At 46.6% G+C, this 26,604-nt stretch overlaps 1 protein-coding gene across 1 annotated transcript in view; it reads left to right on the forward strand.

Annotated features, from left to right (window-relative positions):
* Window positions 1–26,604, forward strand: part of FRK (fyn related Src family tyrosine kinase) — a 96,105-nt gene that overhangs the window by 63,569 nt on the left and 5,932 nt on the right. The window contains exons 3-5 of the mRNA XM_077902701.1: window positions 14,611–14,774; window positions 16,347–16,515; window positions 22,152–22,310. Coding sequence (XP_077758827.1) covers window positions 14,611–14,774; window positions 16,347–16,515; window positions 22,152–22,310 — 492 coding nt within the window. The remainder of the gene's footprint in view (window positions 1–14,610; window positions 14,775–16,346; window positions 16,516–22,151; window positions 22,311–26,604) is intronic.

The raw sequence follows: 26,604 nt of genomic DNA on the forward strand, positions 1-26,604 counted from the left end.
CGAGTCCCGCGTTGGGCTCCCTGCATGGAGCCTGCTTCTCCCTCTGCCTGTGTCTCTGCCTCTCTCTCTCTCTTTCTCTATCATGAATGAATAAATAAATAAATCTTTAAAAAAAATGCCCCCAGGTGGCTCGGTCAGTGAAGCATCGGCCTTTGGCTCGGGCTGTGATCCTGAGGTCCTGGGTTCGAGTCCCGCATTGGGCCCCCTGCCCAGCGGGGAGCCTGCTTCTCCTTCCACCCCTCCTCCATGCTCTCTCTCTCTTTCTCAAATAAATAAATAAATGAAATCCTAAAAAAAATATATAGTGTCCACCTCTTAGTGGTGATCTTTGGATTAAATGAGTTTCTATAATACAGAGAAGGGACTTAGGGCATTGCCTGGCAAAAAGCAAGTGATATTTGATATATTTGTTGTCATTAGCATCAAACCCGAGCAGTAATGAGCCTTCAGACCATTGGGCCCATCGTGGCAGCTTGCGGTCTTGGCCCGACGGGGGGCCGTGGAACGTGCTATTTGCCGTGTGGGATGGACCTAAGACGCTACTGGTTTTGTTCTTTTCTCTGGGAAATTTGTGGTGTATTTTTGGCATTTTGTTTTGTTAGCTTTGGTACTTCCGGTGGTAAAAACCAAGGGTGAGGTCCCGTGATGGAGTTGCCTTCGGGGTGGGAGGGAGCCCCAGAGCCCAGAGCAGACTCTCAGCTCTCAAGCCCACGTATCATCATCGCGTGCAAACGGGTACGACCCGCCGTGGCTCCCCGGATCCCCCAGAGTCTTCAGGTTTCATCTGTTGAGGTTGCCTCTCAGTTTGCTCTCTCCGAAAGTGGAAATCATAGTTTTTCTCCGCCGCATTCAAACGTTGCGACGACTGCATTTATTTCCACACGGCTCCTGGCTAGCATAGTGGAATTAAAGAATTTGAACTGAAAAGGACTTTCGGGTCATCTGGCCACAACACTCATTTTACGACGGAGGGGACTGGAGGTCCCGTGGGGTGAGTCACTCATCCAGGGTGGCACACGGAGCTGTGAGCAAGGGGCAGCTACCGTCTGAATTGGGTCTTTTGACATCTTTTAAATATTACTCAGAAATCACGCTGCTTTCTTTAACATGCCCTCTGGTAGTCAGTTTTTGCCCCTAAAATTGAGTTGTTTAGTCCTCCGCACAAGGGTGTTGGTGGGTGGTGCTTGGCGAGGCTCTGTCTGTGCGGCCCAGCCTGGGCCTAGCTCCTCGTCTCTTCCCCTCCAGGCTTGGGGCCAAGGGAGCCTCAGTGGCTGTCAGGGTAAGGCGCTCTCGGGGTGGAGAGCGGGGTGGGGGGGTGCAGCCAGAAGAGGAGGGCGAGCCGTTCGGACGGCTCAAAGCTTCCGCTGGGAGGTGCCATAGGCTGTGATTGCCCCCACTCACCCCCCCCAGCCACATCCCGAGTCAGTGAGGTGGGCAAGGGTGTTACACCTATTGGAAGCCACAGCAAAGACCAAGGAAAAATGATTTATTGACGCGCCTTATAAAAACGAAGACAATCAGAGGGTTCAAAATCCAGTGCAGGAGGCACACAGTGAATATTGAAAGGGTTCGGGACAGGCTTCACCCCCCCGCCCCCGACCGTGTGCCACATTGGCATATGGATTACTTTGAGCTGGAGGCACTTGAGACCTTGGGGGCTCAGGAGAAACTCTTAAGCCCAAAGAAGAATCTAAATTAGGGCTTTTCCAGAATACGAGGCATTAGCAAGATGCTTTCTATCGGAGTGACCCACCTGTACGGCAGGGCAAACGCCTAAGTTCTAAACACCTGCTCTTCCCATCACCCCGTGACGTACATTTCCTTCCCCTGAAATCCCAGACCCCCCCCCCCCGCCCCCCCGACCCCGCTTCTCTGTAGTCGGGGACGACATAGAGACCTCACGTAGCTTGGCTGCCTTTGGAGTTCCCACGTCCCTGTGAATTCCCCGCACGGGTGCTCCGTTCACGTTGATTTTTCTCCTGTTAATGTGTCTCATGTCAGTTGGATTCTTGGTCCAGCTAGAAGGGCCTCTGAGGGGGTGGGCACGGGGAGGAGGTGCCTGGGCCGGGCCTTGGGGATGAGCTTGTCCCTAACAGGTAAGTGGAAGGGCGTGGCGGTGGGGCTGCCAGGTGTGCCCGCAGGACGGGAAGCAGCGAGTGCGTGCGGGGCCCTACACCTGAGCGCCTAAGCCTCGCGGGTAGGGGCAGCAGAGAACGGCCTCGAGGCTTCTGAACCGAGGCAAGGGGACACCGGGGAGCTCTCAGAAGGAGAAAGCTGGTGCAGATCTAGGTTGGCGAGAGGCCTCGGGTGACCGGCACGGGGGCCGCGACGGGGCCAGGAGACAGCAGCCAGGGGCTCCTCCCAGGCGGCGGCGGCGGGTGAGGACACGGGGCGGGCTGCTGCCCAGCCCGAGGGGGAGGAAGCCGGGGACCCCAGCCAACCTCTGGTCCAGCGGGCCGGGGCTTCAGGACGGCAGTGCCGGTCCCCGAGGTACAGTCCCCCGGCCCGATGTGGGTTGAGATTGGCCTTGGCCCGTCGAGGGCCCGGGGGCCTGGAAGGCAAGAGCGGGTGCAGCGCCGCAGAGGGCCGGGCTCACGGCGGTCGTGACGGTGGGACGATGGCCCGGGTCACGGCGGCCCGGGAGCAGCGGGTCGCAGGGGGACTGAGGAGGCGTTTCCAGGAGGCCGGGCCTGAGCTGCCCGCGGGGGACCCTTCCCGGCTCGCCGGCACCGTCCTCGTCGCCAGAGTGCACAGGTTCGTCTGCTTCCAGGGCTGTGAGCGCCTTCTCCGGCGGCCTGGACGCTTCCCGGCCGGCCCGCGGGGACAGCTGGCGTGGGGGCCACTTGGCACAAGAGCGAGCCCTTCCGGGTGTCGTCACCTGCGTTCCAATCGCCGCACGGGTTTCCCTGCTTTGCCCCACGGCCCAGTTACTTGATCTCCCCGTACACTTGGGTTTCTCCCCTGTGACGTCCGGAGGAGGCATCTGTACCCGGGGTGCTGGCGGGATTAAAGGACCCGTTACCTGGAGAAGCACTGAGGGCGCAGCCCACGGAGGCGCTCGGGAGGGTCTGGCCGTGTGCTGCTGTCGTGCTCGGGGACGGTGGCCTTTTGCACAGAAGGTCGGAGGTGTTGGGCCACCTCGCATTGGAGCACGAGCTTTGAACTTTTTCTGGGGGGGGGGGGGGACGGATGACGCTGAGTGCTCACGCGGTTCACCTCTGCGCCCCGGAGCCGGTGAGCCCTCAGGAGGGTGCTGGGCTGCCTCCCGGGTGCGGCCCGTGTCTTCGGCGAGGTGTGCGCTGAGCAGCGGCGGGCGACGTGCCAGCCCCAGAGCCTCGGTGGTCGTCAGCAAGCGCTTCTCTGAAACAAACAGCAGGACGTGGCTCCTGGCACGCGTCCTCATTCACCTCGAAGAAGGTTCCAGGAACGAGAGCTACCGCCTCTTGGAAATGTGCGTGAATCGTGAGCAAATCAGCAATCGTCGTCACGCGTGTGTAAGAACAAGGGAACAAGTGGAAGGACACGATAGCCTGCGATGAAAACAAATTTGCTAAGACGCCAGAAGCTCCTTTGTATTTTCGCAAGAAGATAAAGATTCATTTCAAGGCATTTTAATTCTCATTCATTACACTCGGCAGCGACTTCCGAGCTGGCTCCGTGTAACGCGTCCGCTGGTCCCCGGGTGGGGACGGCGAGGAGCCGGGTCCGGAGCCCCCAGCACGCGGAAAGCTTCCTGACACTTTCGACGGAGTTCGTGTTTTTTTTTTTTTTTTTTGCAAGGAGGGAAAAGAAAGATGCCGTTCGCAAAGCTTCGAGATCTAAAACATTCTCCTGAGAAATCAGTAAATTACTACTTGGTTAAAACACACAGACCAGGAATCGGGAAATAAGACGCGGTTCCCGCCGTCGTTCGCTCTCCCCGCAGGTGGCTACCCTTGGCTCCCAGCCCTGCAGACGGCTCACGGCTTCAGAACTCGGGGTTTGGGGTTTTTATCCCCCCACCAGTAAAGGGGAGGGATTGAGACGAAGTCACCCTTAAAATTTCTTCTTGTTCACACATCGCTGCCTCTTTTTGCTGCTAAGACGAGGAGCGCGTGCAGACTGTCTGCTCTCGTGCTGTTCTTTCCGAGGCGTCTTCTACAGTCTGAAAAGCAACGTCAGCCCCCCCACAGCCAGACCCCCCGCGCCAGCCTCTCCCGTCGATGGGCAGCTCGTCCCCAGGGCCCCGACGGGCAGCGGGTGCACCTTTTCCTCATCGTCCCACGTGTGCATGTGTTTGCTCACTCAGGAGGTTTTAGGTTGGCTTACGGCGCTGAGACACGGTGTAAACTACGACGGGACATAAAGAAGGACAAAAATCAATGAAAAAGAACAGAGGAATAGATTTTGCTGAGCTTCTAATGGGAGATAATTACCACAGTTTAGAAATCCGTTTCGCCGCGGATTCCCGGGCAGATAAGGCAAGCAGGGAAGCACGTGCGGCCTGTCACTGGCTCACGTGGGGGAGATGCGTTCTGTTCTGATTTTAAGCATCAAGTTCAAAAAGAAAGAGTTCCTGGGGGTCTTTGTACAAAGAAAATGCCAAGTATGGGGGCAGCCCCCCCCTGCCGGGGGGCTCAGCGGTTGAGCTCCTGCCTTCGGCCCAGGGTGTGACCCCAGGGTCCCGGGATTGAGTCCCGCGTCGGGCTCCCTGCATGGAGCCTGCTTCGCCCTCTGCCTGCGTCTCTGCCTCTCTCTCTGGCTCTCAGGAATAAATAAATTAAAAAATAGTTAAAAAAAGAATAATACCAAGTATCAGCATAGACAGCCTTGTGCTGAACGTGTGGACCCCACGCGAGCACTGCTTCTCTAAAAAAGCCTGAACATTACGTATTTGTTCTTGCTTCAAAGTCCCTCTACCTTTATTGCCGCGGGGCTGGAAAACAGAGGGAGGAAAATGCCCACAGACCAGCCGATCTCTTCGATCTCTTCGCGTCGGCCGAGGGGGTCCTCTTCGCCCCTGTGCCAGCGCGGTTTTCCAGGGGAAGCTCAGCTGGGCTCCCCGCGCGGCCCCGGGCCCCGGGGTGCGGGACCTCCCGGCGCAGCCTCGTGACCCCAGTTACACTGTTCTCTTAATTTTGTGTCCCTCTCATTTCCTTCACACATGATGTCTTTTCTCGTTGCTCCATGATTTTTACGATTATATTCTAACTCTCCATTTTCGGATGTACTGCGATTTAGCAGTCATTTGGCGCCATAAACACGCTGCGGTGAACGTCCTTTTTGCGTCTTGCTTTTCCTATTTTGGATGATGAGCTGTGTTGCGTTTCCCACGTAAACGCTCTTACTGACCGTCAGGTTGGGAAGGGGCCTCCGGTAGTGGACGCGATGAGAGCCGGCCTTGCGCGATGTGTCGGTGAGTTTGTGTTCAGAAGGCTGCTGCTGTGGCACCCGTTACGTTTTCTGTGTTTTCTTTCTTTTTTCCACGTTCTGTGTTTTCTGGACGAGGACCTATGTATGGGAGAAATTTCTCTCTCATTTCAATTCCAGGAATAGTGTTTTTTTTTTTTTTTTGTCTGGTTTTGGTTTTGGTTTTGAGTCACAGCTGATGCTCCGATTCTTCAGGGAATAGGTGACGGCTGGATTTCCCTCAAGGCCCGAGCTGCCAGGAATGCAGAGAGGCCCCGTCTTCCGCGAGCAACCAGCAACCCTGGATCCGAATGCAAAGCCTGCCGGCCTTGTTCCTGGAGTAGCATCCTTTTGTCCTCCTTCCTTTAGTCACTTACTCTAGATTTTCTTCTATTTTGATAATTTATGCAAGCCTTTGAGTCTTTCTGGAACAAAGCATGCATGTAGCGAAATAAATGCATGTCAGTATTTGGGTTATTTCCTTAGGGTAACTTCTGAAAAGTGGAAGCACTGACTCTCATGTCACATTAAATCTCAGCCCAGTGAAAGATTTTCTGTAGGAAACTGAGATAATATAATCCAAGCATGTAAATTCCTGGTGATTTATTGCAGATATAATACTGAGTGAGATGTTAGAGTCCCGAGAGGAATAAAGAGTCAGCTTGTTTCCTGGAGACTTTCTCTGCAACATTAGATGATGCAAATGCCGTTTTCATGGGAAACTGCGGGAGACACTTCCCAGTTATCTGGAAAAATATTCAGTGTGACAATTACGCATTATTAATTAAAGAGATGCTCATTTTCTTTTCTTTTTAGTTCGTGTGTGTGTATGTGTGTGAGTGTGGGCTCTACACCCAGTGAGGGGCTCGAACTCACCGCCCTGAGATCAAGAGTCACATGTTCCACCGACTGAGCCAGCCAGGTGCCCTGAGATATTCATCTTCTTAAGATTTAACTTACGTATAAACAATACAATTGTTCTGAGACTATAAGAGCCAGCTTTGAAGGAGCGTCGCTTACTTTTGGAAAGAGTCAGACCGTAGGGGTCTTGAGGGTAAGACCAACGTGGTTCTCAAAAACGTCGTAAGTACTTAGTATATGGTTCAGGCTCATGATTTCTGGGCTACGTGGTACGGAAGAGACCGTCGATTTTTGTGTGTCAGGGTGACTGATGGTGCCATCTTTAACTTATAAAGGTCTCTAGTGATCGCACATGTCCTCAAACAGTATTTTTAGTAAGTTTTCTTACGTCAACGAATGAGAACATTCTCTCTTAATTGCTCTTCACTTAACTTAGCCTATCAGTTTAATAGAGGTGCTGACCAACGTCCACAGCACCCTCAGCTAAGCCTGGCTGGAAGGCGTATGTCCTTAAGGATCCGCTAGTTGAGATGGATGCATAAAAATAGTTGCTCGTTCCCTTTGGTTGTGTTGTGTGCGGTTTTTTTCCCCCAGATAAGGAGGTAACAGCTCTTCCCCACGATACTGCTTTAATATTTTAAGACAGATGTACTTTCTCCTTTCCAAACTATTCATGTTGGGATCCTACTCTATCTGCTGTAGAACAATATAGAGTGTAAAGTGAGTGTGTGTCTTGAGTTCTGTTTTATTCTACATATATCTATTTTTAAAGATTTTATTTATTTATTCATGATAGACATAGAGAGAGAGAGGCAGAGACACAGGCAGAGGGAGAGGCAGGCTCCATGCAGGGAGCCCGACGTGGGACTCGATCCCGGGACTCCAGGATCACGCCCTGGGCCAAGGGCAGGTGCTAAGCCGCTGAGCCACCCCGGGATCCCCTTGAATTCTGTTTTAGTGGAGATACAATATAATAGCTCAATGAAGTGTTATTTGCTTATTGGTATAGAGCAGCCGTAGCATGATTTCTGATAGCCGCGGCTATCTTCGTAATAGTTTTGAAAACTACTAATAAGCGGGAGTTTCCAAGCTCAAGAGCTCTCTCGCACCGAATTAATAGCAATTTCGTCACTTAGTGCCCTTGGTGGCCATTGTTGTGCAAAGAGTGGGAAATTTTACTGAAAGTGGCTCCTTTTGGTTGACAAAGCTATTCGATAATGCTGATGTTCTAATACAGCACTCAGACATTGCACATTTAGGTGTATCTATCATCCTTTGTGAATAATGACACTCAAACTATCCCTGTGGGGGTATAGAGATAAGATCATTATTCTCATTTTCTAGATAAGGAAACTGAAATGAAATTCCTTGCCTAAGGTCAAAGAACAAATCACTGGTGGAATAAGATTAGGGCAGCGAGTTCTTGATTTTCAACCCATTGTTCGATCATCTAAGCCTTAGTGTTTTACTCAGGACGGGAACAGATTATTATCAGTCAGGAGGAATGAGGCTCTGCCCAGATGATGCCAGAAGATGAGCTGAAAAATGAAAATCCGCTCAATCAACCATTTGTTTATCTATAAAACGCCAGACTGCTCATTTCGCCGACATTTTTCACTGGAGCCACTAGCTTGTCTCCGTGACTTGCAGACACAGTCTGGAGCTTTAATGTTCTTGTTGTATTCGGAAGTCCATTTCTGGAGGTTCTGTCTTTTACAGATCTAATTTTGGAATATCTTGGGAGTTCGTACTGATTTATTTAGCAGGTAACTGAGTAAGACGTTAGTGGTGTGGTGCAAGGGGGACAGAGCTCCTTGGAAGCGCTATTAGGGGAAAACTCACAGCACTGCTTTGTGTAGCGTCAGACACACCCTTTCCTACCGTCAGGGACAATCCCAGGTGAGGAGAATATAAAGTCAGGAGAAAGCTGAGTCAGAAAGCTGGACTTCTCTATCTGCCATCAACCACTTAGGGAAGCACTGGAGCCTGGCAAAGAGGGCTGCAAATGGGAGATGCCATCCCTATCGCACAGATTCCCCCCGAATTAGTTGCCCTGGGTGTGAAGGTGGCCGCGTCACCACGCGCCCTGTGCCTCGGCCCTCACAGAAGTTCGTGAGAAGACGTAGTTGAATTCTTCCAACGTTCAACAAACCCACATCGTCCTCCTCCTTCATGCTTACCTACACCTCTGCAATATATCCTAATTCTTGGACATGTTCTGGTAGATTAATCTGTTGACAGGTGAAACACTTTCCCCCAGGTCAAACGGCATAAATGAGAGTCAAGATGTAAGCTCAGGATGCCTGGCCTTCTAGCTAAATCCATTCAATCATGATGCTCCTGACTTTGTTGATGAATGGTTCCATTATATTTTATAGTTAGCCTTATGGTTTTTGCAGATGAGCTACTAGAATGCGTAACTAGTCTGAGCTCCGTCACTGGCGGTGAGAATGGCACGAACATGATCATTCACCGATAGTCCGTAGAATTTGCAATAGGTTTGGCTCAATCACAAAGATCACAGTGAGCCAGAAAAGGAATAGAAAAAAATTCATCTCTCCCTAATTCTGAGACCCCCGGATTTCAATCTTTATCAGGAATGACCACTCGCAAATGTCTGGACTCACTACTAACGGATTAAAACCACTTTTAAAAGACAATCATGTATTTTGGACTTGATTACTCGAGGATATAATATTAAAAGTGCCTTCACCCTGATTAAAAGGTATTGAATTTCCTCGATGTAGCTTCTGTGGTCTAATTTGTAGGTTATAGATGGATGGATGGATGGATGGATGGATACATACGTACAGTCTTCCAGTCAGATAAATATCTGGGCTGTCAGAGATGGAATAGTTATTTCTGGGTTATGTATGCTGCAGAAATATAAAAAATAGATATAAATTTGAATGACTGTTCCTCTAATAGTATTTATATTCTGGGGCGAAGAGTGTTTTCCTCCCTTTAAAAGTAAAATTCCAGGGAAGTGTGTCTTGAAATATTTGCATAATTACCTATTTAATTGTGCAGCAGACATCAGAAGCTTATATTTCACTTCAAATTCAAGAGCTGGTGAATCGTCGTCCATGCATTTAGCAAATGCTGATGTTATTTGTTAACTCTGTGCCAAGCTCCGATTAGATATTGGCTCAAAACGGCAGAGCCCCTGCCATCAGGGAGCTACCTCTACTGAGATCACTACATTCACTATTATTATTATTATTATTATTATTATTATTATTATTATTTTAAGATTTTATTTATTCATGACAGAGAGAGAGAGAGAGGCAGAGACACAGGCAGAGGGAGAAGCAGGCTCCATGCAGGGAGCCCGACGTGGGACTCGATCCCGGGTCTCCAGGATCACACCCCAGGCTGAAGGTGGCACTAAACAGCTGGGCCCCTGGGGCTGCCCTACTTTCACAATTAAATGGGGTGATAGGAGGGAGCTGGGTGGGGAGAGGTGCGTTCCATAGGGTGGGTGGAGAAGGGTGGTTCTGAGAATTTAAACTGAGACCCAAAGGAAGGGGCCTGGCTAGGGCGACGAGATTTGTAGGAAGAGCATCCAAGTGGTGCGTTCAAGGTTCTGAGGTGAGAATTCAGTTTTTGAAAGGACTGCAACGAGTAAAGGGGATTCAGGGAGAGAAAGCAACAGCCATCAGAAATGGTTGATTACTAAGGTGGAAACGATTGGAAATTTGCAGATTTCTCAAAGCCTGCTCTTTTAAGGATGGGGAAACTGAGGCCAGGTGAGATTGATGTGTTTTTGGTCATATACGAGTTAAATTGTAACCTGGGTCTTGCATTTCCTGATCTATTGCTTTTTCTTTTTTTAAAGATTTTATTTATTTATTCATGAGAGACCCAGAGAGAGAGAGAGAGAGAGAGAGAGGCAGAGACACAGGCAGAGGAAGAAGCAGGCTCCCTGCAGGGAGCCCGACGTGGGACTCGATTCCGGGACCCCAGGGTCACGCCCTGGGCCAAAGGCAGACGCTCTATTGCTGAGCCACCCAGGGGTCCCGATCTATTGCTTTTTCTATTAAACAGAATTACTTTTATTGTGCTTGAGAACTCTAAATGTATTGCAAAGTATTGGTTTTTACAGTTGAGACTTGAAACCTTGCCAGAGTTGGCAAACATTTATTTAGGCTTTCTGTATAATCAATAACAATTGCCAAAGCCATATCAATCATTGTGATTTGCATCCCTTATTAAGAAAATCACAGGGAGTACTTTAACCCTTCAGTCGTTTATTGATTTTAGTCTCTAGCTTGGAAATCCTTAGATCTTTCGTGGCACATCAAAAAAGGAATTCCTGCTTATGTCTAATTTCCACACAGTCCACTTCAGGTTGAAACCAGGTATCGTCCATCTTGTTTCAAAGAGGGGGATTTTTTTTTTTATTGCTTCCAGTCATTTGTAATTATGACCCTATTGGCTTGCTAGACATCTCAGCTATAACCTACGCACTTTTCTGTTTGATAAATGGCAAAGCTTGAATTCCCAGGCCAATCATATATGTAAATTGCAGGTATACGTTCTATTTAGCTACCGTTCTACTTCTAATATTTTTATTACTTTGTGGAGAAATGAATTGGGCTAATATTGTTGACAATCCTCCTTGATCTTTTTGCTAGACTTTTAATCCATATATAGGAGTTGGTAAAACCTTCCATTTGGTGATGATTATACAGGGCAACTAACATTGTTCCAGGAGTCAAGGACAGTGGGAATGGTAACTTGACAGACCAGCGAGTCCAAGAATGTGTTGCAGATACTTCAAAAATTGTAATTTAGGTAACTTATATGGTGGGACGCCTGGGTGGCTTAGGGGTGGAGTGCCTGCCTTGGGCTCAGGTTGTGACGCCAGAGTCCTGGGATCGAGTCCTGCATCGGGCTCCCTGCATGGAGCCTGATTCTCCCTCTGCCTGGGTCTCTACCTCTCTCTCTGTGTCTCTCATGAATAAATAAAAACAAAATTTTTTTTTAAAAGAAGCTTATATGGCTTTTGGAGAATCCAAATGTACTCCCACCCTCCGCCCTATAAAAAACTAAAATATTTTTCTGTATGCAGATGATGTGACTCTTTTTTTCAGGTTTTTTTTTTTTTTAATTTTTTATTTATTTATGATAGTCACAGAGAGAGAGAGAGGCAGAGACACAGGCAGAGGGAGAAGCAGGCTCCATGCACCAGGAGCCCGATGTGGGATTCGATCCCGGGTCTCCAGGATCGCGCCCTGGGCCAAAGGCAGGCGCCAAACCGCTGCGCCACCCAGGGATCCCCCATCTTTTTTTCAGTTTTATTGAGGAAACAACGAGAGCATTATAAGATATTTAAAGGGTACAATGTGACGATTTGATATACGTATACTTTGTGAAAGGATTACTCCCACTGAGTTAATTAACATATTCATCACCTCACATATTTACCTTTTTTGTCATTTAGAGAACATTAAAGTTTTTTTTGAAGTTCTCTGTTATTTATTTATTATTTATTTATTTATTTATCTATTTATTTATTATTGAAGTTCAATTTGCAACATAGAGCAAAACACCCAGTGCTCATCCTGCCAAGTGGCCCCCTCAGTGCCCGTCACCCAGGCACCCCCACCCCCCGCCCACCTCCCTTTCCACACCACCCCTTGTTCGTTTCTCAGAGTTAGGAGTCTCTCATGAAGTTCTCTGTTTTCTTAAAAAATATTTTATTTATTTATTTGAGAGAAAGAGAGAGCACAAACAGGGGGAGGGTCACCCGGAGATGGAGAAGCAGGCTCCCCGCTGAGCAGGGAGCCCAATGTGGGGCTTGATCCCAGGGTCATGACCTGAGCTGAAGGTAGGTGCCTAACCTACTGAGCCCCCCAGGAGCCCCTAAAAAAATTCTTTTAAACTGATGTGTGACATTTGTAATAAAAGTACACGATTTGTAAGGGTTTGGCTTGATGAACATTCAGAAGGTGAATATACCCACGTAAACCAGCATCCAGTCAGGAAAAAGAATCCTACTGACCCGCCAGTCTGACTCTGAATATCAGTCATTCTGCTAGTTTTTCAATAATGGCTTAAGTAATGTTTGTGAGATTCATTCATGTCGATGCATTTATAGTTTATTTACAAGCCTGTATGGTATTCCCTGGACAAACATACACCAGTTTCTTAGTCTCTCCTACAAGTTGATGGACATTTGGATCATTCCCCGATTTAGACCCTTACAGACGATGCTGCTAAAAGCGTTCTTGTCCATGTGTTTTGGTGCACATGTCACACATTTTGTTGGTTATATGCACTGGAGTGGAATTGCTGTGCTATAGGAATGATTATGTTCAACTTTCGATCATGACAGTTTTCTAAAACGACGGTGAAAATCACACTTCGTCGTCTGTGTATGAGGGTTCCAGTTACTCTGCTTCCCTGGCAACACTTGGTATCGTCTGTTTTTTTTTTTTTTTTACTTTAGCTATCGTGACACGCGCGGATTATCTTGTAAGGAAAACCTTGTCCCAGCCATCAGCGCGCCCTCAGTACACCTCCAGGCCGGGGCTGAGCTGTCTTCTACTCAGTCTTCTTTCCTTTCATGAGAACAGCGTTCCAGGTTGCTGGGTTATTGAAGCCCAAGTTTCTGTAGTTAGCAAGGAATTCAGAATAACCTGTACGCCTGGTAGAGGCCGCTCAGTTCTTACCAGTAACTTTGCTAAATGAAAGAGCAGCTTATGAAGTGCATTAGTCAGTATTCAACTGCAAGTGCTTTTCTTCTTTTTAAGATTTTATTTATTTATTCATTCATGAGAGACACACACAGAGAGAGAGAGAGAGAGAGAGAGAAAGGCAGAGACGCAGGCAGAGGGAGAAGCAGGCTCCACGCGGGGAGCCCGACGCGGGACTCGATCCCGGGACCCCAGGGTCACGACCTGGGCCGAAGGCGGGCGCCACACCGCCGAGCCCCCCAGGGATCCCTGCAAGTGCTTTTAACATCACCTCCCAGCCCCTCACACTAGCTTAAGTGAAAAAGGTGACTCGTTGATTCTTCTAGCCGAGAAGCGAGCTCGGGGCTCCGGGGCTCAGCTTCACTTTCCACACCAGGGAAAGGGCCGCTCGGCAAAGCGTCTCCCTGCCAGGCCGCGAGGTCCGGCCGGTGGCCCCAGCTCCCAGCCGTAGCAGACCCGGAGACCCAACGGCCGCCGTAACCACAGGCACCTTCCTGCCCTCCCAGAGCCTCCCGGCACGAGCCCCGGCGTGGAGTCCTCGTGGCTCTGGGCCGACGTGGCTTGGCTCAGGGCTGGCCCCGCGCCTCTGGGCCACAGGCTCTCAGCGGGGCGGGATCTCGGAGCAGGAGCAGCGTTGGGTGCTGCAGCCAGAGGAAGGGGAAGTCGGTGGCGGGCAAGGCGGCGGAGCGTCCACTCTGCGTCAGAGGGTCTGAAGCCCGTGTGCGTCTGTGCCTTTAGCCGTGGCAGCCCGTGGCCTGGACGAGGCCCGGCGCAGAAAGTAGTGTGGTGGCTGCGGCGTGCGGGGCCCTGGGGCTCGCTGCTGGCATCGCGCTTGGCCGGCGTGTTGGCCCAGAGGCGCTGAGTGTTGCCGGGAGTCCTGCGGGCCCTGTCCCGCCCGTCTCCGCGTCCACGCTGTGGGATCTCCTGGGAGACCGTTCTCCGTGGTCTCTGTCCCAGGTACAGCTGAACCGTTTCTAAACAACCTTTGCCATCTTATCCTACGGTGTTTCTGAAACGGATAATGTTTCCTTCTTTGCATTGCTAGTGGGATGGGTCAATTTTTTTTTTTTTTTTAAAGTGAGCTCAGTGCCCACTGTGGGGCTGGAACTCACAACCCTAAGATCAAGAGTCGCCCGAGCCAACCAGGTGCCCCTAGAGTGAGAGTCAGTTTAATGGCTTGTTTTAATCAAGTCCAATAGGCCTCCAAGCCTAGCTTTTTTTTTTTTTTTTTTAGTGATGACCTCATTCCTTTATTTTTATATTTCCTTTAAAATGTGATTCCCCAGGGCAGCCCTGGTGGCTCAGCGGTGTAGCGCCGCCTTCAGCCCACGGTGTGATCCTGGAGACCCGGGATCGAGTCCCACGTCGGGCTCCCTGCACGGAGCCTGCTTCTCTCTCTGCCTCTCTCTCTCTCTGTGTCTCTCATGAATAAATAGAAAAAATTAAAAACTAAATAAAAAATAAAATGTGATTTCCCAATTCCTTTCCCTTTTGATTCTGCTATTTAAACTTCCTGAAGTGTTCTCTGAAACCAATTTGAGAAATAAGTAGAACTTAGGAAAATTTCGTTCCATGCATTAAAACCATGACCACAAAATAAGTAAATCTGCTCGGCTTTGGCAAGAAGTGTATTATTAACAGGACTTCTTTTGGGTTCCAGTTTTAGACGAAAGGGTTGTGAAGCACTACAGAATCAGAAGAATGGACGGAGGGGAGTTTTTCCTTAGCCAGAAAAGAACGTTTCCAACGCTGAATGAGTTTGTGAGCCACTACACCAAGACAAGCGACGGCCTGTGTGTCCAGCTGGGAAAGCCATGTTTAAAGGTGAAATGCTTCCAAGCTGTGTTCCTTTTGAAGTTAACTTCTTTCCTTCAGATACTGGAGTCATGAGATCTTTCTGTTCAGGGAAAAAAAAAGGTCATTCGATCACCTGAGGCACAGATAGGCAAACTGTGGCCTACGAGCCAATACGGCCCCACACTTAATTTTTTAATTTTAATTTTATTTATTGGAACATAAGCTTAATGCTCGTTCATTTACAAATTGTCTTTGATTTTTCTCTGTACAAGCAGAGTTTCACAGTTGCATCAGAGACCTCATGGCCCACGAAGAAACGGAAATATTTACTATCTCATTCTTTTCAGAAACAATTTGCCAACCTTTGCCCCAAGGCACTCGCTAGAGACAGGGTTAGTCTGGTATCCTGCCCCTGGAGCAGTAACTGAGACGGGTGGAGGGAGAAAAAAGTGCCCACAGATAATTCTCATGTAGATCTGTATTCAAGAATATTAATGTGAAATTATTAGACTCTACCTGGTTGAGTTGTATGCATAGAGGTACCACTTAACTACCTGTTCTAATCGTTTGACCAGGTCAAAAAACATTTATAGGATTTATCCACATCTATCATTATTCAGTTGTTGCTTGTTTTACCCAGACTTATTTAAAGTTAGGTGGTGGCCTTACACTGTCGTGGGGCAAAACCTCAGCTCCTCATCAGGGTTCGGGCCTCCCGTACCCTGTGCTTTATGTCTGGATGATCAGCGAAGGGCTCCTGGTAACGTCCGACCAAAATTTTATGGACAAGTAGAAGCTGAAGAATTTTGTCCAGTATGTAGGGAATTTCACTGACTTAAATCTTGCCGAGTGAGCCTGCAGTTTTGGTATGAGTATGTGCGTGTTGGGTGCTATGGGCATGACCCCACAAGAATATGTAAGCTCATGCTAAGAATAGCTTACCTGATGCAAAGATGTGGCTTAAAAAATACTCAGTTTAGCCAATATTGTTGAATTCTGGTGGGGGGGCAAAGTGTTCACAAAGAAGCATTCACCCTCTGTGTACTCAACATGCTGATGATTTGGCGGAGGAGCTAAGATAATCTCTGACGGTAGATAGTGAACTAGACTATGAACTCTAGGAGGGCCGGGGTCTCGTTTTGTTTACAGAATGGCATCTTGCTGGTGTTTGAAAAACATGTACTCACTAAATGAACAAGTACACGAATGAATGGACAAGTGAATAAATGAATTTGAAACAAGATGAAAATTTTAAATGTGCAAAAATATATGCTACATATGGTAAATGCTGTAGGCCAAAGGATTTGGGAAGTCATTGTGAAGGAGGTGGAACTTCAAATGGGCCTTAAAACGGGGAGGATTTAGCTAGGCAGAAAGACAGGAAAATCGTGCCAGGCCCGTGGGAGGGTGGCATTGGGTGTAGGGTGGGCCAGATGGACATCATTGCTTCCCATTTTAAAGCAATTAGAATAGAATGTACAAGGTTTTGGTTTTTAAAAATGGCATCTTTTTAAAAAGTGCCCAGACTATTATTTTCAACCAAAAAAAAATTGTCAAATCTTTTTTTTTAATAATTATTCTAATTATTCTGTGAAACAGATACAAGTGCCAGTGACTTTTGATTTGTCGTATAAAACCGCGGACCAGTGGGAGATAGACCGCAGCTCCGTGCAGCTCCTGAAGCGGTTGGGATCTGGCCAGTTTGGTGAAGTGTGGGAAGGCCTGTGGAACAACACCACTTCAGTAGCAGTAAAAACATTAAAACCAGGTATGAGGATGAGGATGTCAAGGGCTAAATGTCAGATGTTGATGTTTAGAAGCTCCCCTTGCCACGGTAAATGTCCAAGGGGTCGCAGGACAGTCAATGCCGCGCCAAGCAGATGTTGCGGTCACTTTCTCTGGGCCAGGAGACAATAAAGCATAATATGCTTTATTTATTTATTTTTTAAAGATTTTATTTATTTATTCATGAGAGACACAGAGAGAGGCAGAGACATAGGCAGAGGGAGAAGCAGGCTCCCTGCGAGGAGCCCGATGCGGGACTCGAATCGAGGACCATGGGATGATGACCTGAGCCAAAGGCCGATACTCAACCACCGAGCCACGCAGGCGTCCCCATAACATGCTCTAGATCGTAAGGGCAAGAGCATGAGCCTGCCATCAGCGAAGGCTTGAAATATCCCCAGTGCAAGATTCCCACCAAGCATCACTTCTCTAGAGTTAGAATTATCCCTCTTCCCATTTTTTCCTAGCCTTTGTTAAAAATACTGACTTTACTGAAAATACTTAAATCAATGGAACCTTGGAGATCTTCAGGGAAAAACAATTTTGTTAAGTACTAACTGTTTATGGCTGAAAGGTAAAATGGTCCACCTAAAAGCCCTCATGTTTGGAAATGTAGGAACGATTTTTTTCTTCCATCTTCCTTTTTTCCTATCGTGGAAATTAAAAAGACGCTAAAATCATATTTATTCAGCTCGTCATTAGCCCTTCTAATTTAAAAGCAGGATAAGAAAATTTAGAAAGAAATCAAGTAACTTTCCTAAGACTTACTAGTAATATGAGCTGGAACAAAGTTTTTTTTTTATTTTTTTGGAACGAAGTTTTAAACTACTCTATGCCTCAGTTTTATCATTTGCAAAAAAGAGGCTAGAAACCAGGCCAACCTAACAGGATTATTATGAAGATTAAATCAGGTCATTAGTGCAAATGCTTTGAATAACGTCTGGTTCATAGTAAGGGACCAGGAAAAACTGTTCTTATTTTAATTATTCTTATTGCTGTTATTATTGTCGTAAGGTCGGTCGGTGGCAGAGCCGGCATTTGAACTCCCATCCAGCCCTGTGGCATCACCCCAGGGAAGTGACGTTTTATGAAAGTGCGACACTACCGTAGTGGCCTCACATCTACGTCTAATAACGCAGGCCGGAGTAATACCCAGAGGCTAGAATATAGTTCTCTCGGGGACCTTCACGCTTTCCCTAACCCGGAATTCCTAAGGTTTAGAAATTCTCCCAGTGGCAGGAAGCGAGCGTCCGGGTATCGCCGGGTAGCGGCTGGGGTAACACCATGGTTCCCAAACTGTGTGCCGAGGCACGTTGGGGCCGCACGGGGAATTTACGGGGATGCCTCAGTATATTTAAAAGTTTTGGGGTCAACAGCTTGAATACCACACAGTTCGGTATTAGATCATGTTACATTCCTTTTCCTGACGTCCTATCTTCGCGAAAATGGGTTTTGGGTGCTGACTGGGATCACACGCCAAGACCCACGCAAAAAACCAGCCTGGAACAGGAGATGAGGGTGGCAACGTTCTATCTGTTTCCAAGACTTGAGAGATTGTCCTGGGCCCCGTAGATGCATGTATCTCTTAGTAATTGCGGTTAAGGATGAAATAAAATTTAAAAATTATTATTATTATTTATTATTTATTATTTATTTTATTATTTTTTCTCTTGATTTATCTAGATTACTTTTAAAATGGATATTAAGTTGTTAGGACACAAGTTAAGTTAAAGGAGCTTTGGTTTAACCAAGGAATCAATAGGGCTGTTAGATGTTGGCTTAGGGGCATCATGGAGAAAGTTACTGAGACCGCGAAGGGGCCCTGAAGTGAGAAGGTCTGGGCCCCTGTGGTGTCATAGTAGGAGCTGAGGGTCTGGCATAAGATAGACCTGAGTTCAGCCGTGGCTCTGGCCTCTGTGACATTGGACAATCTATTAATCTTTCGAATCTTGTCATCTGGAAGTGGGAATTATAGTAGTTCCTACTTCACAGGGTTCTGTGAGGACAAATTGAGTCAATGTGAGTTCTTTTCTTTCATTGTAAATTTATTTTTTATTGGTGTTCAATTTGCCAACATATAGCATAACCCCCAGTGCTCATCCCGTCAAGTGCCCCCCTCAGTGCCCGTCACCCATTCACCCCCACCCCCCGCCCTCCTCCCCTTACATCCCCCCTAGTTCGTTTCCCAGAGTTAGGAGTCTTTCTTGTTCTATCTCCCTTTCTGATATTTCTCACTCATTTTTTCTCCTTTCCCCTTTATTCCCTTTCACTATTTTTTTATATTCCCCAAATGAGTGAGACCATATAATGTTTGTCCTTCTCCGATTGACTTACTTCACTCAGCATAATACCCTCCAGTTCCATCAACGTCAAAGACAACCTACAGAATGGGAGAAGATATTTGCAAATGACCTATCAGATAAAGGGCTAGTTTCCAAGATCTATAAAGAACTTCTGAAACTCAACAGCAAAGAAACAAATAATCCAATCATGAAATGGGCAAAAGACATGAACAGAAATCTCACAGAGGAAGACATAGACATGGCCAACAAGCACATGAGAAAATGCTTCGCATCACTGGCCATCAGGGAAATACAAATCAAAACCACAAGGAGATCCCACCTCACCCCAGAGAGAATGGGGAAAATTAACAAGGCAGGAAACCACAAATGTTGGAGAGGATGCGGAGAAAGGGGGACCCTCCTGCACTGTGGGTGGGAATGTGACCTGGTGCAGCCACTCTGGGAAACTGTGTGGAGGTTCCTCAAAGAGGTAAAAATAGACCTGCCCTATGACCCAGCAATTGCCCTGCTGGGGATTTACCCCAAAGATACAGATGCAGTGAAACGCCGGGACACCTGCACCCCGATGTTCACAGCAGCAATGTCCACAGTAGCCACACTGTGGAAGGAGCCTCGGTGTCCATCGAAAGATGATGGATCAAGAAGCTGTGGTCTCTGTATACAGTGGAATATTCCTCAGCCATTGGAAACGACAAATACCCCCATTTGCTTCAATGTGAGTTCTCAACACATTAGCCTCAGCGGGGATGCCGACGGTCCTCGAGGGCGGGTTCGCTGGTGCCTCCAGGAGTTCCGTCTCAGCATTCACACCTGCCTTGTAAAGTGACGGAGAAGCACTTTTGAGTGACCAGATGTCACGTGAAGCCCTCCAGGCGAGGACGACCTATTCCAGCACCCTGGGATCTTCTCGATCACTGCATACATAGTATTTTGAATCCTAATCTTGTTCACAATTGAGCCTAAGTTTCATTTCCCAATCCAATCCTTCTTTTCCAAAAACGAAGCAGCTAGCTATCCATCCTAACATTGTTCTCTAGGGAAGGCTTTCTGGAGGTCAAAAGAGAACAACAACAACAACAAAACATCACATTTCTTATATTAAAAAAAAAAAAGCCACGATAGTTTTCTCTCCAACAGGAATAATTATTATTGATTTACAGTGCAATAGCAGCAAACAGCTTTGGTGATTGGTTAAATGTCTTCACTTCACTGGGGCCATTAATCAATCTTAGCAGCTATTTATTGCTTAGCAGACTACCACGCAATAAAGACGAGCCTGAAATCAACTCCCACAGTAGCTTTGACAGGCAAAAATTAATATTTAATGTTGCATTACTAGCTGGGTTGAAATTGGGTCTCTGCTGTGCGGCTGGTCAGCCGTAACCAGCATGGCCAGGGAGTGCTCGGAGCAGCCGTCACCCGCAGAGGCTTCTGGTGTCCCGGGGCCTGGCTCTTGTGCATGGTCTGATTTGGCAGTGATTCGAGTGTCCTGCATTTCACGAATCTGATGGCCACCGAAGCATTAGGGTAGAAACATTCGGTATCTACACATTGCCTGAGTGGTGATCACAATTGCTGTGACTGCTGGAAGCTTCATGAGTCAGATTATTTTGAGGGCGGGGTGGGGAGACTCCCATGATAACCGTAGTCGGCCATAGGCCAAACTAATTGAAATAAGAAGAAAGTCCTTTATTATGTTTTAGGCGCCTCCTTTATTCTCAGCCCCCTTTTGCCACTGTGATTCAAAACTTTAATCCTATTTGATTATGTGGAGCAAACCCATGATAGGGATGGAAGTGAGGAAGCACGGAAAATCATGATGGAAATGAGACTAGGTCATTTTTTTTCTCTACTCTCCCTCTTTGAGTCCTTGCCCCTCCCCTCCGCAGTCTGAGAAAATACTTATAATTGATCCTTTTGGTTTTTCCTAGAGTTTGCATATTAATAATAATACAAATAACGGCCAATAGTCATTGAATATATACATGCCCAGTATTGCTGTTTCCTGGTGACGATATTGCAATATCGGTAGAGTTACTGGCCACGTTTTGCAGACGAAGAAATGGAAGTTCAGAGACCCTTGGTGACTTGCCGAAGGTCACACAGCGAGCTAGGATTTGATCAGAATCTGGAATTTGACGAAGGCTGTGTTCTGGAGGTCGACGCTCTCAAGGGAATACCAAAGGATAGACTGCCCAGACGCTTCATGTGCGATGATCTGCAAGTCACATGTGACTCTTCCTGACTTCATATTAATGAACAAGTTGGAGCGTTATCTCAGAATGTCAAAGCTTTTCCATGCCTGGGTTCAAATGTCAATCATGAAGGTATTTCATGAGAAACAGGTGAATGGAACAGTCTCTTTGAGCATCAGGGGAAATGCTATTTGCACTTTCCACAGCAAATGCTGAGATGCGAAATGACAGCGTTCCTTCAATTACAGGAATGTCTCGGAAACATCATATCCTAAAAAATAATGAAAGATTTAAAAAAATTACTGATGAAATGTAAACTCCAGCTATCCTTCCTCCTCTCAGATTTTATTTGTTGTTAACTACTTGACGCTTTGCATGGTAAGAGCTGAGCCATTAAAATAGAATTTAATTGTAAGTGAGCCTTCAAAATAGGTCCCAGGACTGTCTCCCTTATCATTTTGTTAAGCTACTAAGAGTCTGATCACAGATGCATTAATATAGGAGAAAAAGTTGAAGATCCATTTCAAGTTAGACATATAAGGCTGGGGGGAAAAACACTGAGTTTTGGGTAGCCCTCGAATGTTTTCTACGTGGTCCATACCATCTATCCCTGTAGAAGTAAGGACATAAATATGGCAGACAGTCACGGCTTGAGGATGGTTATCCAGCTGTCCCCACAGTGGGGACCAAGGACAGGGCAGCGATCAGTTCCCTGGATCCTGGGCCGGAAAGCTCTGGCCGCAGTAATTAAACATTCAGTGTCCTCCAGCCTTCATGGCAAGAGAATGTCTTCTCGTTGTGTTCTCAATTTGCTGGCCTTGTTTTATCAATTAGACTGTCAGTTCACTTCTTTTCCCCTCATTTTTCATATGGACCTGAAACAACCCCTCTTCACCTGCGGGTCATAACACATAAATTACACACCCTTGATGCACCCAACATCGGTTATTAGGTTGCCCGGGCCGGACCGAGTCTCTTCTTTGATAAATCTGAAGATTTGTGACACCAATGCTCTTCCTTTACTGAGAAGCAGGAAGCAATCTTGGTGATTCCCACCAGACTGCTGTGAGGATAGGAATGCCTCGATAACATAAAGTGATTTCCTCCTTTTCTTGTTTCAGGTTCAATGGATCCAAATGACTTCCTGAGGGAGGCACAGATAATGAAGAACCTAAGACATCCAAAGCTTATCCAGCTTTATGCTGTTTGCACTTTAGAAGATCCAATTTATATTATTACGGAGTTGATGAGACATGGAAGTCTGCAAGAATATCTCCAAAGTAAGCTAAAGACTTAATAAAAGGAAAAAAAAAAGAGGAATTTAGTTTAGCTAGTCCTATAAATGTCAATTTAGCAAGCCTTCTATAACCCAAAGGATATTTGCTGTGTATCTATGAGAATGAATGGCTTAGCATTGAGTGGCTCAACGACATTTTAATAGGATACACACCGTGTACCAAAAAGAGGGAAAATATTCATGTAGTGAAGAACAAATTGTTCACAGTAGGCATATTGGATGGAGCACGAACCTGAAGAATGGATGTTTTTTACATGATGCTTTGTTTCCTACAATAACTAATGGAACATCAGTCATGAACCTGTTTATTCTATGGCCCAGAATTAGGGGACGTGGAATACTTTTGGGGAAAAGAGAGGTACCCTCATTCTTTTCCCGTCGCCGGTGTTTGGCAACCTCGTACTGGTTGGGGTTTAAAATACTTCCACTGCTAGGCAACATTAGAATTTTCAGACCGAAGAGCAGAAATATCCTATTGCTTTATTTCTGCATCTGCTTCCTGTAGTCAGAGAAGACTTAAGGGCACTGTGAAATTTTGATGTTTATTACAAATGAATAATTTAATACGCAAAAATATAATGAGTATTAAAATGAGATGTTCAAAGTAGTGGAGATCAAGTACTGAGAGAATAATTCATGCTTAAAAAAGAGACTTTTTCCTATGCTTTCCCGAAATGTCAGAGTGGGATTGATAGAACGTGTATACGTAAAGGGAGGTGAGAATAATAGAACAAAGATATTAGAAGGATAAGAGTATTCTCTGATTTCAGGGTGACTTATGAAGCTGGTGGTATTAAATTGCAAAACTGGAGAAGAACAAAGAACATGGGCCTGTTAAGTGCTGTTTAAAATATATGCCTAGCTCCTTTGCATAAAGGTCTCGAATTTAACAGTGTCAGAATGTGTCAGCGACCAGAGAAAGACTAACCTCAGCCATCGGACCCCTTTTGCCAGTTCCCAGGGACATCTTGAGTACGGTGGTCATCTTGAGTCATCTTTGACAAACATGCTCGGTCAAGGTCACTTGTGCCACTCACGGTGGTAAATCTAAACGTCAGTTCTCGGTCCTCAGACCTATTTGCAGCATTTATTTCAATGGACTTGAAGTAAATGGAAACCCTTCCTTCATTTGGCCTCCAGTACACTTCACTCAATGGCTTTTCCTCCCGTCCTCTTTGTTGGTTCTTCTCCTATCTGTGTAATTTCTCTCATCTCTCGGACCTCCCAATACCTTGGAGTTTTGCAACATCACTCCTTCCCTTCCGAACCTCGGTCTCAGGGCCAAACAACATTTATGTATCAAAGATTTCTCAAATTACATCCCTCCATTACTTCAGAATCATAAGTCCAGCTCCCTTCTTGACCACTCTACTTGAATGCTTCTCCGGACAGCACAGGTGTGATGCAGCAACACCCCCTTCCCCCAAATCCCAGAGGCACTTATTCCTCGCTCATGGTGCACGTGCAAAATGGATGGGTTGGTGGTTCAGGTGTTTTGATCACCTCGGTGGAGGAATGGGATGGGACCAATCTCGTTCTGGCTCTTAGAGCTCCAAACCAGGAGATGAGAGATGACTTCTGTGCCCTTTTTCATTTGGTCAAATCAAGTCAGGAGGAATAGGGAAGTAGAATCCTCTAACATAGTTGAAGAGGAGAAAAAAAAAATAAAGGTTTGTGAAGAGCCAGAATTCCTACTACATGTGTCCGTTGAAAATCTCAAAACCACGTGCCCCGAACTGATCTTCTATTATCCCCAGTAACCTGCTACCCCTGTGGTCTTTCCTTCTTTGACGATGTCAACACTCAGCCTAATGTCTTGGATCGTCTCTACTTCTCGCAGCTTCCATCTAACCAATCAGCAAATCCAACTGACTTCTTTCAAAATATGCCGAGGACGTTGCCACCTCTCAGCACGCCCACGCTGGTCCAAGCCGTCATGAGCTCTCTCCTGCAGGTGCCGCAGCCTCCTAAGTGGTCTCCCTCCCTTGGTGCTTGCTCCTCCCAGTCTCTCCTCAACACGGGAGTTGGAGAGATCCTGCTAAAATGTAAATCAGACCGTGGCCCACCTCAGCCCAAAGCCTGAGTGACGCTGGTTCTCTCCGTACAAGGTCTCAGGTGCTGCATGGCCGGCTCTCCATTGCTCTCCGACCACATCTCCCCCAGCGTCTCCCATGTTCACTGTGTGTCCCTCCCTTTCCCGCTCTTCCTGTCTTCCACGTGTGCTTTGCTTCACGCCCTTCGCACTTGCTCCTCCCTCCCTCTGAACCTTCCTTCCCTTAATAGCCATGAGCTCACTTCCTCACTTCCCTGAAAAGTCTTTCCTCAGAGCTTCCTATTATGGTGAGTCCTTCACTGGTCACCCTCTGAATTCTAAAATTTAACCTCCTCCTTCTACCTCTTTGTAGCCTTCTTTCTTGCTTTTGTGCTTTCTTAGCTGTTGATCATCTTATAATGTGGGACTTTGTTATGTGGCCTTATTGTAAGTATCTTCTAAAATACAACTCTTTGAAGACAGAGATTTTTCTTTGCTTTCATGATTGTGCAGTGTCAGGCACATAGGAGGTGTGCACTAATTAGTTATGTGTTGACTGAATGAATGAAAAAACTAAAAGGGAAATTGAGTGGGGCTATTCTGAACCTAAAATGATCAGGATTCAGGATTTGAGCCTGTTCTGAAACTCTTGGGTCAGCTTGATAGGATCCACTTAGGAATTATGGACTCCTTTGGCATTGAGGATTTTTGAGGTCTGTTGATGTATTATTCATGGGTGAGCACATATCTTGTCCTATTCTGGGTTGGGCCTTTCAGGGTCAAGTTTACCAAGGCCTTCATTTGCCAAGAAACTTAGTAGCCACGAGGAATAATGAAGAGATGCTCATTACGGACGATCCCTTCCCAATCAAGAGGGCTTACATTCAATTGAGTGATCTAAAGGTGAATCTGCCACTCTTTTTTTTTTTTTTTAATTTATGATAGTCACAGAGAGAGAGAGAGAGGCGCAGAGACACAGGCAGTGGGAGAAGCAGGCTCCATGCACCGGGGGCCCGATGTGGGATTCGATCCCGGGTCTCCAGGATCGCGCCCTGGGCCAAAGGCAGGCGCCAAACCGCTGCGCCACCCAGGGATCCCAAATCTGCCACTCTTAAACAGCCCATCGCGTTAACTGTGGTACGGTGAAAGACTCTTGAGTAGCGGAACATAATTGAAAATATTTTCTTGTTGCAGATGTAAGTTGTCACAGGCCGGTGAACCTTTATATCAGTTTTGACGACTGGCTGTTGTATCAGAAGCGTGTTCTGAGGTTTACTTAGCCAGTTCCTAGGCCACTGCATTCTTTCAGGGTAGAAAATGTGTTATTACTCAATTTTCTTCTCTATTGTGCCTGTCAGTGAAAACTTTTTATATCCACTGTAATAGGATTAGATGTTGTATTTGATAGTTGAGATGACATACGTATTTTTCTATAGAACCATCTTTGTAGTCCCTAAGCTTGGCTAAATATTTTTTTTTTTTGTAATAAATTTCTCCAAAATGGAAGAGGCTTGTCAAAAACTTTAGTATTGAGGGTAATGGATGTCAGGTATTTCTTACTGAAATTTAAAGAGAATAAATATCTGCCTTTTTTGTGCATTCATACATATTTTTAAAAACGAAAGTCAGCATGTTGTTCATCATTGTCCATGAGCTTGGACATGATTGGTCATAAGTTCACACCTAAGTGGACTGAAGTAGGCCGGGAGTGTTTTCATCGAGATGCTCTTTAGCCAACTCAAACCGTAGCCCCAACACTCAGGTGCTCAGCAATCATGTGGGAGGCAAGTTTTAGGGAGGAGTATAGAAATGTTTTTAAGAGCATGAGATTTCAATCTCAAACGTGTCTGAACTTGAATCTCCGCTCCACACCTTCCTCCCCATTCTTCTGAGAGGAAGAAACTCCTATGATAGGGGCAAAAAATAACAATACTTACTTCATATAGTTCTGAGTATAACATGAGGCGATGTAGTGAAAATCAACCATGTGGGATAGTGGTAGGAGAAGTGCTTGTATATTCAATTTTTTTCTTTAAAAAAAAAAACCCACTGTATAGTATTTACCATGTGTCAGGCATTTTTCTTTCCTTTTAAAGATTTGGTTGTTTGTTTATTTATTATTGATTTGAGAGAGAGAGAGTGCGCATGAGTGGCAGGGGTGGGGGGAGAGGAACAGGAGAGAGGGAGGGAGTGAGGAGGGGGAGAAGCGGACTCCGCGCTGAGTGCAGAGCCAGAGGTGGGCCTC

Source organism: Canis aureus, chromosome 7 (assembly GCF_053574225.1).
Source record: "Canis aureus isolate CA01 chromosome 7, VMU_Caureus_v.1.0, whole genome shotgun sequence".
Lineage (NCBI taxonomy): Eukaryota > Metazoa > Chordata > Mammalia > Carnivora > Canidae > Canis > Canis aureus.